Here is a 14,456-nt window from a genome sequence, read left to right as displayed (position 1 = left end):
TCTAGGGATGGGGCTCTGATGTATGCATTTGAACAAGCTCTTACACTTGAGAACCTCAATAAAAGCATGCCAGGTAATCTGTGCCTGAGGAGTGGTTTTGCTGGGATAAAGGAAATTTGGGTCTTGCAAGAGCTCTTTGTCACAACTGCTGAGAAATTTTCTGGATAGAAATTGGTGTTCTTTGAAAGCCTTAAGACAATTTTTTTTTTCACTAGGGACATGGAAATTTACTTTGAAATTATATCTGTAGGTATATTTTCCTTAACTTTCAAATAACATTTCCTTTGAAAATGACAACTGAAAAAAAAAAGAAAGAAAATGACAATTGGCCCCGGATTACTGTTTGGCAGGAAAGCAAGAACAGTGTAGCCTTAGAAAAATGAAGTAAGAAGTTCCAAAGAGCTAATAACTGACATCAAGTGAGCACCTAGTGTGAACCCAGCACCATGCTACAGACTGACACAAACAGCTCATTTCTCCTCACACGGCATCTTCATGAAGTGGGCGTGGTTACCAGCATTTATAGAGGCTTAGACACAGTAGCTTACCCATGTTTACACACTAGTGTTGAAAGTGGTCATCTGGTTGACCTGGGACCTGACCTGGCAATGGAGGTTTCTTCCCTCCACCCTCCCCTGTCCTTGGAATAGCCTTCTGCCCCCCATTACCATACTAGAGCTACATCAAGGACACAGCCTTGAGCAGGTAATGTGTTACCAAAACCATCTGGACTACATACGTGACTCTAAATTTTGGCAGGTGGGTATAGATATCTACCTGTCTTGCAGCTGCCCAAGCTGAGCCTTGTATATAAGTTCATTCCCTTGTTCTCAAAGGGCCCACCTATGAATTGGGGGCATCTGCCCCTCTGGTCTCTGCTTGTCTATATGGGGTCAATTTTGAATTTCATCCTAGGGCATTTCTGAGGTTGTGAATCAACAAATACTAAGTGACTGAGCCTGGATGAGAACTCAGGTAGTGAGACTTGCCAAACCTTAATTAAACCTGGGGCATTTCTGGCACTTTCCATGCATTCAATACTGCCCCACACAAGCACACTCTTTATTTGTCCCCTGGAGAGGATCAGGGTCTCGCTTCTTTATGCACTGAATCTGCTACACCTGTTCAGCCTTGCCAATTAGTGAGGCTTTCCCTTGTCTCTAAGTGAGGGGAGGTGGGACACCAGAACTGGAACGAAACAGAAAGAATCTGACAGTATTCACCCCAAAAGGAAATATTTACATCCTGGATGGCTTCCAGACTGTGACTTTAGAATTTGTAAAGCTCTACTGCTCAAAAATAATTGGTTTTTTAAATTTAACTGACAGCTCAAGTCACCCAAAACAAGAATGTTTTAGATCATTTTCTCTACAGAGACAAAAACAAGAGGAATTTAGTCATCGAAAAGATAGAGTTATATAGTGACTTAAATAGTCTGCTTATCGGAGAAATGAATTATTTTAAGCATGGAAAAGCTCAATATTTTCCAATGATTATCAGGGGACACCAGGCATATCAATTATAAACAGTGAAGAGGGCATGCATAATTTTAGACTTCTTTATTCTGTTTCTCTAACTGCTTCTGTCACTAATTGTGAGGTAGTACAGCAAAGAGCCCATTGTCTAAAGAGCCAACAAAGGAGATTCCCAAGCCTCTCCCAGGGGACTGGCTCTGCTAGAAATACTTTCATTGTGATTTAGACGCTTTCCAGCTTCATTTACTATGTACCCACACAACAGGACAGAAGATAGCATAAAGGTATCAGCTGGACGCCTATGTTACTTATCAAAAATCACCCAAACAATTTTGTCATTCTTGGGCTAGGGGTTTAAAGATGAGTAAGGCATGGGGCCTCCCCGGTGGCGCAGCGGTTGAGCTCTGGGTTGCGAAGCTGCCCGCGGCCTCTGTGGCGTCGGTTCGATCCCCGGCTGCTCCCCGGCCACCGGAGGAGGGTCCCACATGGCGCGCAGACCTCTCCTGCCGCCCGCTGCTCCCCTCAGCAGTGTACTTCGGTCCTTCTGCCTGCTCTGCTCCCCGCTCTGGCTCTGGTGAATTCTCTCACCCTCCCAATCTTCTGACTGTACCCAGTGCTTGTATAAACAAAACAAACAAACAAATAAATAAATCATAAATAAAAATACATGCCTCTTTAAAAAAAATTAAAAAAAAAAAAAGATAAGTAAGGCATACTCTCTGGCCTGTGTGGAGAGTTCTGACTGGTCAGCGTCCTGACATAAGGTAAAGTTTAGCCACAGAGTGGCACACATTGCTATGGTGGGAGGAAGCAACAGGAGTCCTTCGAGAGGAAAAACGCATGCTCCGTGTGTGTGTGCACATGTGTGCATGCATGCACGAGCACTCATCTGTGTGTGTATGGGGGGGGGGGAATGTGATGGGGCTTATAGTTATCAATGGGAAAGAAAAGACTGCATTAGAAACCCACTGAGCACCTCACCTTCAACTCAACAGCAACTAACCACAATAGCAAATTTTCTCTCTATGATGCTGGGAACCCGAAGACTCACAATCCACTTATTCTCCTGATATGGAACCCCTAAACCAGATGTCCTATGTATTCTGGAGTAGCATCCAGCTGTCCCCATCAACCTTCACCCTTGGTCAATCTTAAGAGTCTGCAGCAAGGAAAGTGGAAATTTAGGATTGAGACAGGTCTGGATTCTAAGCTAGGCTTTGTCAGTGTTCCCTGCATGACCATGACCTTCAGTCATCCCTGAGTTTCAGCTGCACTATGGTAAACGGAGAAAGTTGTTAAGTTTTTTCACTTAGGATTGTTGTGAGTATTAAATACAGCACACAGCATGCAGCAGACGCTAACAACAGGCATTTTCTTCACTCTCCCCCCTCCCCAAGGCCATTCTATTACTCCAATCTAGGCTTAGAACTGTTGGCTGGGACTTTTTAGATAAAATTAAATAAACACTCCATTCTCTTCAGTGAATGGAACAAATACTTAGCTGATTATTTCCCTTTCCTAAATAGTTCCTATTTTACTCTAAGAAAGGTAGGCATGAAAAAGCTTTGCTCAACCTAAACTGGCAGTTGGATCGCGATCAGAATCCTAGGCCTATAAGTGCATCCTTATGCAAACATTAACACATGGCCCTGGTTTGTTGACCTGGCCAGGCCCTCCCCTGTCCTCCTTGTCGACCCTATCCGCATACACAATGCAGTCACAAAGTCTGCCAACCCTGGAGTCTATCTAGATAATGAAGTTAGTATCTCCAACAAAGTCATATTCAGTTTTGAGTCAGTGTTTAAGGGGGGAATCACCCACAATCAAAATTACCCTTAATAGTCCCTTAAAGGGCCTCCCCGGTGGCGCAGCGGTTGAGCGCTGGGTTGCAAAGCTGCCCGCAGCCTCTGTGGCGCCAGTTCGATCCCCGGCTGCTCCCCGGCCACCAGAGGAGGGTCCCACATGGCGCACAGACCTCTCCTGATGCCCGCTGCTCCCCTCAGCAGTGTTCTTCGGTCCTTCTGGCTGCTCTGCTCCCCGCTCTGGCTCTGGTGAATTCTCTCATCCTCCCGCGCTTCTGACTGTACCCAGTGCTTGTATAAATAAATAAATAAATCTTAAAAAAAAAATCTTAAAAAAAATTAAAAAAAAAAAATAGTCCCTTAAAGTGTTCCTAAAGTATCCAATGACAGCATCTCATGTGGAATTCAACACAGACACTTCTTCTTTCTGTTGGGAACCAAGTCATCACTTCTTTGTTTTACCACCAGATAAAGAAAGCTGGCTTGTGTTTAGGGGCTATGAAGTACGAAAAACAGATCTTCACGATCAAACACTAAATTCATGAACAGAAGCCAGTAGAGACTTCAACTAATTAACTCACATGTCTCCCACCTCCTACTCCAAAGACAGAGCTCATCGAAACAGAGGATGTGTAGCCCTGATAGGGAAAAGAAAGACAGCAGCAGGATAGTTGGGAAATTATGAAACAGAAGATTTCTGGGAGCTACAAAGGAAAATTTCATACTTTTTTTTTAATCCCAGAATTCTGTTGCAGGTAAAGATCATTAAGATCTCAGTTTTTAACCTCTGTCTATAGTGACGGGGACAGTCCCACGATTCTTTAAATTATATGTATTACAAGCACCAACTACATGCTGTGCTCTTTGTTCTAGGTTGCTGGGAAAACCAAGAGAGAAAAATCACTCTTGCAGTCCTCAAGGCATTCACTATCTAATAGAGAAAAGCAGGTGAGGAAACAATAAATGCACTAAATGTTACAGATACACTACCACATCTGTCTAGCTTCTTGGGGGAGGACGGGCATTGGACTTTTCTGGGATGATGAGACAACAGGATTTGTATTCCCCGGACCAATGGGAAAATGAGGTGGGCATCCCAAGAAGAGAAGAGAATCTACACAAGTTCACTAACCATAGGGAATTTTTATACATGTAGTATATTATGTAATGTGTTGTAAACATAGTTGTGTGGTTTTCCTGGGTCAGCCATGGTTCTGGTTCCAAGGGCTGAATCTTCACAGTCTTGTTTCCCTTTGCCCCTGAATGGAATAGGGCAACAAATAATGAGTTTCTGTCAATGAGATGAAGGCAAAGTCTGCTGGGGAGAGTGTGGCTCCTTACTGAACAGATCATCATGGAGTCCAACAGCTCATAACTCTTAAACACACTATATGGACAATTGTGGGAATCAACGGTGATGCCAGCCAGGACTGAGAATTGCTTTATTCAACCAATAACTCTAGCTGCTTTGATAACTGCCCACTTTCATCATCCCAAGTCTTTCCCATTTGGCAACTCCAATGATCAACATGCATGCTGCATTATGGGGGCTTTGTTGCTGAATAGCAGTTAGACTTTTCAGTAAACTAATTAGAGTCCTTGGCCTAATTAGAGTCTGTGGTAGCATGCCAATTTGATTTCAGAAAGACCCTTAATAACTCACTCAGTGGGCTAGTCTAGCAATTCTTAGTCACATATAATGACTGCTATTTTATAGAACCATTCATCATTCATCTAAACAAGGACTCATATTTAAACTATTTTTAATTTACATCATATTATATAGGTTCCAGGTGTATAGCATTATAAATCAACATCAACACTACAATATGTTCATCACCAAAACTTGTAATCTTATCTCAGTTCATAATCAGGAGGATCAAGTATTGAGAGGACTGTATTTTGAGAATTGCTGCCCTAGAACTCAATCATGATGTGTTGATTCAATTATACCCACTTAGGAATGATGTGAAAAATGACGTGGTCTCGGCTTCAATCACCCCCAGTAACAAGATCAAGTCCTGCCAGAAACATCAATTCTCCATTCCCCATCCCCTATTCCCACCTTCAGGCAATCTTTTTCACAAATATTCATATCTTCTTTACTTTTCTTCTCATTCCCCCTTTTTCTTTCAATTCTTACCCAATTTGTTCAGAGCAATTTCTTTTCCTTGCTCCTTTTTCAAAGTAAAAAAAGAAAGAAATCCAAATAATGTCACCAGTAGTTATAACCATATCAAATATGTGTTTTTCAGTGTAATTAAGCATAATAAAGTGCCAGTGTCATTATCTTCTAAATTTTCAAGAAAGCCAAGAATTCCTTTAAGAATCTCCATGAGAGACTCATCTGCTCCCTTTACCGCCTTGAATTAAACATGCTTTTCCTCAAGCACTGTTTATTAAAAAACACTGCTTTTTTATTCAACATTTGAGTTGTTTTATTTCATTACTAGGTATTTAAGTCTCTTTTTTATCCCAAGTTCTTTGGAAACAAGTGCTCATTTGACTACAATATGTGCTAAACTGATGACTATGTACTGGCATGGGGAGTAACCATCTCTACACTTACAGACCAAGTTACTTGGAGCACAACCCTTCCAGAAGCTGGATACTCCTATAGTTATACCGAAACTTTCTTTCCTTCCGTAAACAAGACAGCATTAGCAGCACTAATAAGAACAGGTATGCGGAGACAAATAGATATGCAGTGACAATAGCAGAGATTAGGACGATAGAGAAGTGACCGTTGAGCTATCAGCATAGCAAGCCAAGCCAGAGAACTAGAAGAGACATCCTATTACTAGATCCACATGTAGGACTCAGGGTTAAAGATAGACTTCAGGAATATGCTCTCTCCCCTAGTCCTTTCCCTACCTCTGAAAGTCTAGCAATAGGAGAAAGGACAAAGAAGTTAAGGAAGGGAGAAAGAATTCCAAAAATTACAGTAATTAGGGTGAAGAGACCCACTTGGCATTATTTTTAAGAGAGGCACATGTCACTTAGACACCCCCTTTTTTCTTCTTCACACTAGTGACCTTGAAAACTCATGACACAAACACTAAAAACAATGCTTTGAAGACTTTGAAAGAACAGAAAGTACAGCAAAATAACCCTCTTTATTAAGACAATATAAGAAATGTTAATTTGCATATGGTGCTCAAAACTTCTATATCACACCCTCCACACTTACATGCAAACAGTTCTCCTAGGGAACGGACTGGTAGCTCTACCCCATAGGTCATTTTAAGTTTCCCTTGTACCTCTAACAGTTACAAGGGTAACCTCTCCATGAGGTTTCCAGGCCCTGGTGGAGCAACCTGATTGTGAGAAAGTTCTTTGGGATCTTCAGCCACTGTTACCACTGACTGTTTTCACTGGTTTCACCTGTAGAATGAGACAGGTAACACACCTGTTCCTTCTCTGACAATATGGTCCTTCACATAACCAAAAGTTGCCTCTGTGGCTCTCAAGTTATTTATTTATTATTATTATTTTTTTAAAGATTTATTTATTTATTTGTACAAGCATTGGTTACAGTCAGAAGTGCGGGAGGGTAAGAGAATTCACCAGAGCCAGATCAGGGAGCAGAGCAGGCAGAAGGACCGAAGTACACTGCTGAGGGGAGCAGCGGGCGGCAGGAGAGGTCTGCACGCCATGTGCTCCCCCGGGGAGCAGCCATGTGCTCTCCCGGGGAGCAGTCGGGGATCGAACCGGCGCTGCAGAGACTGTGGGCAGCTTCGCAACCCAGCGCTCAACTGCTGCACCACCAGGGAGGCCCTGTGATTCTCAATTTAAACAAGAAGATAAGGCTCAGTGAGTTTAAGGACTTGCTCAAGATCTCAGAGTTCTTTAAAAGTGGATCCATGGCTAGTATCATGTGTTGTGTCTCAGACACAGCTGCTTTCAGAATCTCAACGCAAACCCTGCAGATTCTGCAGCTCAAGTCAAAACTCCAACCTCTCACATGGATTCCGTATTTGGGTATATTTGTTACATGTGTATCTGCAGACCCAGGCATACTTGAAATCTTTGGGGGCATGTCTGTCCTCAAGATGTGATTCCTCCTCTCTGGACGCTTACTGACATTCAGAAGAGTGACCTCCAGGAGTCATGTTGGGACAATATGACCCTGGATTCTGGCAACACCTGATTTGAAGGGAGTCTCTGTGATGTGCCTGGACCTGTAACATATAAACCTAGAAACACTGGAGCAGCCATATTTGATCAACCACATGCACCAGAAAAGCAGAAGTGAGGAAAGAGATGTTGGGACATGAGGGTACAGGGAGGGGGTCTTAGGGAAAGAGGGAGAGATGGCTGAAGAGATGAAAGACAGAGAAAGCATTTAAGTGGCTTTCTGTTCTCCAGTTTTGATGTTTTCCTTAGGCCCAGTTACATATTTGTTTCTGATTCTGCTAGACATTCCTGCACCCTTAAAACAACCCACCCCTTTTTCCTTGCACTAGTTCAATCTGGTCTCTATTTCTTAGAACCCCAGGCTTCTAACTAATACATTTCTCATGTAACATGCAATGATGAGCCTGGTATTATTTTACCCTTCAAATCTGATTAGCTGCATGGGCAGAAGATGAATAAGAGGGGCATGTGGGTCTAGAAGGATAAATATTAACTTATGAAAAAGTATTTCTCATTGAAAAAAAAAAGGTCTTTGGTCCCATTGTGCCTGTTATAAGCAATTAAATCCAAGGCATTGTTTTTTACAATTCTGTTTTGTTGTGTTTTTATATAGTATTTTTGTTGGAAAAGTTAAATGAAAATTGTCACCGTTATAAATCCAGATAATAAAACTCTAAGCTCAGCCTTGTATTTATAGTCGCTTAGGAGAAGAACATCCCTCTAAGAACAGTGTATTAGTTGAAGAATTGTGACAAATCAAGAAAAAGATGAGATGGTCAGCCTGATCTCCCCTGGCATCAGAATGCAGAAGGAGGTGGCTCCGTGGTGGCCGCCCTTCTGTGCCCTCCTCATTCACTTTCATGAAAGACTGGTGGACAATTCTTGATATGAAAATACCACTGGCTCCTGATATGCCAGACATATCAGCCTCGTTACTGTTAAAGAGATCCTCTCCCCCTGGGCGGGTCAGGTGGGAGCTGACAGTGTAGCTCTCTTCCAGCCTGAGGCTGGGCAAGTGGCATTGACTTCAATGTGACCCATATTCTCAGCTTTGGTCCACACACCCAGTTTTTCCAGTTGTCCCTCAGTCTTCTTCAGACCTGTACACTCATCCACAGTGTCATTAATAGCAAGGTAATCACTGACCTTCTCGCTGTTAGGGTGGTCCATGTAGCTGCTCTATTGTTTTCACTGTTTATGTAGCTGAATTCACATATTCAGTTTGAATGGGCATCCATAGTAGCCTCTTCCATGAATTTCTTCTGCCAGGTCCCTTTGAAAATGAGGGTATGGGTATTCACCAGCACGAGTTTAGTCCTGCTCTCAACCACACCTGCAGCCAACAACTCCAGAATCTATTCCTCTGTCCGCCTTCTCACCCACGCATTTATCACCTTCCTGACATCTCCAGAGGCAAGCCGAAAATCCACACTGGCCAATTCAGGGTCACACATTTTCTGAGTTGAAGCTAAGAACCCAGGGCAAAAATGAAAGGTTGAGCTTCATATTCATTGACGGCAGCATCATACTCTGAAACTTTGACTCTCCTCAACCGTATTGAAATAAAGATTCGTGGTCACCTGTGTCACAGTACTGCCTGCGGCCTCAGGAAGATCGCTGCCAGCACTGAAAAAATGCTTAGGGGAGAAATGAAGATGTTTCCAGCAGGACTGCTTTCATTCAAGGTGCGGAACAGGTCCGCAGTGAAATGGGTATTTGCTATGCTCAGAGACTCCATGAAAGCGGATGCTTAGCTGGGTGGGCTCCTGCTTGGGTGTGAGGGCTGGATGGCATTTAATTTTTTGACACAAGGAGAACATTTTACAAAAGTACCTAAGAGAACAGGCTCCCCCTTTGTGGAAGATTGTCCAGGGAGAAGATGACAATAACGTGGGGTCAGAGGTCTTGGGCAACAGGGAAAACATCACTATCAATATGTTGGGGGGGTCACACAACACCCTCCATCTGCACCAGAATATATTTTCTGCTAGATTGTGAAGTCTGTGACTTTCACACCATCATATCCCTATCCCCTAGCACAGTATCTGGCCCAGAGTAGGTTCTTAATATTTGATGAATGAATGTATAATTGGTAGATAGAGGCACAGTGACTTCTGAGCAATTCCTAAATATGGTAGATCCCAGGAGCAGTTCCAAGGTGTCTGTGGTGGGGAGGAAGCCCATTCATTTTCCCAGGTCAAATGAATGTTCATTTATTCAGCTGTTTGGGGAATATAATTCAGCATCTAGTCTGTGCCTGGAACAATCCGGTGCTAACGAGGTGGTCACTTCCACTGTTAGGAGTTGGAAAAAGAATCTGTGCCTGATGCAGTACAGGGGAGCACTTTAAAAATGATTTGAAATTGAGGAGACTGATATAGACCAACTTCTTAGAAATAAGGATGCTGTTATATCTAAGAGTTTGCTAGGGTAATTGGGAACCCAGCCGGGAAAAGCTTTGGGCTGCAAATGAAAGTAAATGAGTTCCAGCCTGTTGCAATAATTGAAATGTCCAGGCAGCTTCCACGGCTGCCCCTGGATAGAATATTTCAGTAATGAAAACCAGGTCTAGAAAGCCACTGGTGTATGTTGTGCAAACTGCTATTCAGAGGAAAAGGCCGCCCCACTTTCTGTAGTCACTACATGGATTCCTCCAAAGACTGAGGTTCCCTAGGTCTTGGACATAGATCTATTCTCAAGCAAGAACTCAAAGGACAAAGGAGCAGCTAGTAGTATAGCCAGCATCTTTGGTGAGTCTCTCCCAGTGACCGACTGGGGCTGGTGAAATCTTGAGTGAGATGTATCGAGACAGCATCTGATTTTAAAGTCCCAGGAAACAGTAGGCATTTGATTTCACCTTCCTTACCAAGGGGTGGTGAGCTAATAAAGGGCAGGTCTTGAAGGGTTGAAATTAACCCTAAAGTATCACAATAAAGCAACACATTGGACTGAGACGATATCCCCCATCCCAAGAACACCCCACACAGACACACGAAAAGGTGTTCCCCATATGTTCTCCTTTAAAACAGTTTTTAGATTAAAAGGTCCAAAGAGATAAAAAATTCAGGTTACCATAGAAACTTCAACTGTATCAGTATGTTTGCTCTCAGGCGGTATAAAATAAAAAGTAGTTTCCAAAGGGGGTTAAATTTGACTAAATTAAAAATTTTTATAACACATAATAACAATATATGAACATAATAATATAATAATAATATGAACACATAATAATATATAAAAACAATTTTGATATCTAAAAAGTCCTAACAATACCAAAGCGCCTTTCACCATCTTCTCTAAAATCCCTAGCCCCTTCTTTATGTAGTTACATAAGGTATGTGTACAAATGTAGATTTTTTTTTAAGTCAGTACATAATAGGTCTACTTTACTACTAAAACTGCTGCATAGTATTCCATACTATGAACATATCATATTTAGCCATTTTCCTATTTTATTTTTGAATTATTTACAATTTTTTATTGCAAATGTTAAAATAAACTACCTAATCCATGTTTCCTTATGCACATGCCCTCTCTTCAATTTTAGTGCCTTTTAAAAGGTTAGTTTTTTGGTGGCTGGTGGTTGGTGGTCTCACAATGTCAAGCAAATAAGGACAGTTTAGTCCAAGTCAATGTGGCTGATCTGCACAAATGCAGTGCTATGAAGAAAAAGAGCACCACTCCCAGAATCCCAGCTTAATATATATAATACACACACACATAATTCAGTCTTTATTTAAGTGTGTGTGTGTCCAAACCACTGGGAATCTGGCAGCGTTCCAAGGTGGATGTAGCAGGAGCTGCCTGTGGAATGTTTGTGGTTATTGCATCCTGTTCATCTATGGTGGGGTGGGGGATAGATCTATCCATGTCAGGGTAAAAGATGTGATGGAGATTCAAGATCAGATTGGCCAGATCAAAAGCTCATTTCCTAAACTGAGAACCTAGAAAGGAGTCTTTGCTCTTCCCTCCCCCACGAACAGCTAATGAGATATTAGGGAAACTTGGTGAAGACTGCTGGAATCAATTACGGTCTTTCAACTTCATTGTTTTGTTTTCTTTCTCATTTCTTGTCTGGATAATAAGAATGTGAAAACCTTTTTGACATTTCCTTCAAGATAAATGTTTCAATTGCATTGTGTCTTGGTGAAATTTAGTTATAATTAAATAACTTAGAATTAAGCAATGTTAGGTTTAACACTTCAATCCAATGGTGACTTACCATCATGTATATCACTCTTAAATAATTTCTCCCATAAAATGCTCTGCAGGCATTCTCACCATTGGAAGAAAATTCAAATATTCTGTGTTACTAATGTATCCGGTCACCTCATGGTTTTAAAACAAAATGCAATCTTTCTGAATTTGGGACTTTTTCTAATGGATGGATGGATGGCTTCCTAAGTAATTTTTAGTTTCTCCCGCTTGTCACAAAAATGAATTTGCAACCAAAATTCCAAGGCAAATGAATGTCCCAAGTGCAGGACTGAATTTGGAATTCTGTGAAGAGCTGGAAGGGGGAAATGTACCACAGAATATAAAGCTCGTATTCAATACACAACAGGGAAAAAAATACACAGTCTATTAAAAAGCATGATATACTTATTGAAGTAAATTACTCATGAGGTTTAAATGATGCTACCAGGCCTATCAATGCAGGGGTTGTTTGGTACCTAAGCATTAATTTGAAAGTATGACAAAAGCAAGTATCAAAACCAGGCATGTCATAGCACTTAAGCTTTCTTGAAAAAGATCTATAAATATAGGATATTCCATGGTTGTTCAGAAATTTCTGTATTTTTTAACCTTCTTATTAAATACAGATATAGAAAACACCATAAAATCAATGCTTATGAGTGAGTTCTTATGAGGTAAACACCCTTATAACCACCATCCAGTTAAAAATAACTTGACAGCCATTTCTAGAAGCTTTTTTATATGCCCCCTTCCAATTTCAATCCCTCTGTTTTCATTAAAAGTTTAGTTCTGAAAACTTTAGTTTCCATATAATTAATCTGTGCAGCTTCTGTAGTTCCGAAGCTATGTTCAGGGCCATTACCTTCACCACTAAAAGACTGTGTAGCAAATTAAGATATCTGAAAGGCCCATTTATACCTTTCTGTTTTACTGCTACCCACATTTAATAAATGCAGTCACTGGTGTGTTCATTAATACCCTAGTCCATTCCAGAAACAAAAGGTGTGGGGGTCATCACATGCTAAGAAATTGCTGCCACTAGGGGGCACTACATCCTTTCATGTTTTCAGACAGTGAGCGGATTGCTTAATGTAGTTCAGGTATCAACCATTTCTATGAATGAAGTCACAGATGAACACGTGGGAAATCCACTGAGTGACTTCATTACCTTGCCACTATCATAGATGAGATTTGTTGTCTTAAATTCAATACCCCAAGGTCTCCAGAAGTCCTGGTGAGTGGCAGGCTCTGCCAGACTGAACCTATATTTCAGCAACTACATTTCCACTAACAATGAAAGTCCATGAAATTGAGGGAGGGGGTCAGGAGTATTTGGGACAGACAAAAGGGCCCTGTTTCCCAGCACAAATGAAATACAGCTGGTCTGCAGCTGTGCTACCTTCTTCTCTGTACATCAAGTCACCAAACAGAATGAAACTCAACTGTCACCAGGCTGGTGCTGAGGAATGCTGAGCACCCCTGGGTTCCGTTTTTTTACCTACACCCATGAACAGAGAGCATAAAGGGGGTGAATTTCCACAAACCTGGATCATCTGTTTTTTAACCCTAGTGTTTGTTTTTTTTTTGTTTTTTAAATTGAAAAAAGAAACCTGATAAAGAGTATGAACCCTTTAATGAGAGAGGGATTTTAGATTAAACTTGCTACCTTCGTGGTTCATAGGTATTTACTTTTCTCTGGGCTAATAATTGATGTATAACTGGTGGGCTCAGACACCAGACATGCAGTAGAGGCAGCAGGCCAGCATACATATGCACAGAATATTCCTGGTTCAAAATTAGCTTCAGAGCAGACCAAAAGTCCAGCAACTGTGCCGAAGTGTCAACTAAACAGCCACAAAAGTGCCAAATGCAATGTTTTCATATTTTAAGTGTCCACTGTAACCTAAATTTTGAGCTAGAGATTTAAAAGACTATTTTGCATTCATTAAAAGAGTTTTTGGTTCGTGTCATTTTATTCCTGTTAAATTGTGGGCCTAAGATTTGTTCCTTTGAGTACCAGCTAACTTGGAAAAATCAGTAGAGAAGAATAAATCTGGTTGAATCAAGCTGAGAATGAATGACCTCCCACCGTTTCTTTTTATTAGAAAAGCACTGGTATCACCTCCAGGCAAAAAATAAAAAACTGGCAGTTGCAAGTTTAGCTTCAGATTCAGTGAACAGTGCAGAACAGTTTTAAGAACATGAGCCCTTAAACCGGACTGCATCCGGATCAGGAAGTGGGTTTGGCAATATTTTTACTCCTTAATGTTGCTTCCAGACCATGACTTCTCTGCCCTCATGGAAATAGTCATGCTTATTCCCTGGTTTTATCCTTCCCAGTCTCTCTCACCAAAGGACCTTGTGGTCACTTCCTCATATCCACTGATGACTTCATTCCTTGGCTCACAGAATCCATATCAAATCCCACCATCATGCTGGGTGACCTCAGTGTTTGTGTGTGCGACTCATCCAACGCTTATTCCCACGGTTCCTTGACAACCCCATCTCAGACGATGGTGATCACCCATCTCCCGAACCACCCCTGCCAAGGTCTGATCTCATCCTCATACGAAATGTTCAGGAACAAAGGTCCAGACTCCACCACAGCCTCTCTTCCTTCTTTCTCTCACTAGATTGTCCTCAGCACACCTGCTTTTGAGTCTTCTCAAGCCCTCTCCTCTCCAACTGTCTTTATTTTCTTCCATCATAGCTCTCCTATCCTTCCCTTCATCTCTTTTTTGACTAAGACCAGGTGAACACTCATTTCCAACCTCTGCTTTCTTACATTCTCAACTACCCTGCCTCCTTAACTTTTATCTGACAAGATCCCAAATCAGGGGTAAAC

At 41.6% G+C, this 14,456-nt stretch overlaps 1 protein-coding gene across 10 annotated transcripts in view; it reads right to left on the bottom strand.

Moving 5' to 3' along the window:
• Window positions 1-14,456, bottom strand: part of PALM2AKAP2 (PALM2 and AKAP2 fusion) — a 311,697-nt gene that overhangs the window by 268,946 nt on the left and 28,295 nt on the right. The window contains exon 1 of one of the 10 annotated variants that reach the window (XM_054689097.1): window positions 8,561-8,633. The exons of the other annotated variants lie outside the window; for them this stretch is intronic. Within the exon in view, the coding sequence (XP_054545072.1) occupies window positions 8,561-8,584 (24 nt within the window). The 5' untranslated portion in view covers window positions 8,585-8,633. Of the gene's footprint in view, window positions 1-8,560; window positions 8,634-14,456 lie in introns of those variants that run through there. 10 annotated transcript variants of the gene reach the window in all.

The sequence above is a fragment of the Talpa occidentalis genome, unplaced genomic scaffold (genome assembly GCF_014898055.3).
Source record: "Talpa occidentalis isolate TD23 unplaced genomic scaffold, MPIMG_talOcc4v2.1 talOcc4.7, whole genome shotgun sequence".
Taxonomy (NCBI): domain Eukaryota; kingdom Metazoa; phylum Chordata; class Mammalia; order Eulipotyphla; family Talpidae; genus Talpa; species Talpa occidentalis.
This window is presented reverse-complemented; position numbering and strand designations above follow the sequence as displayed.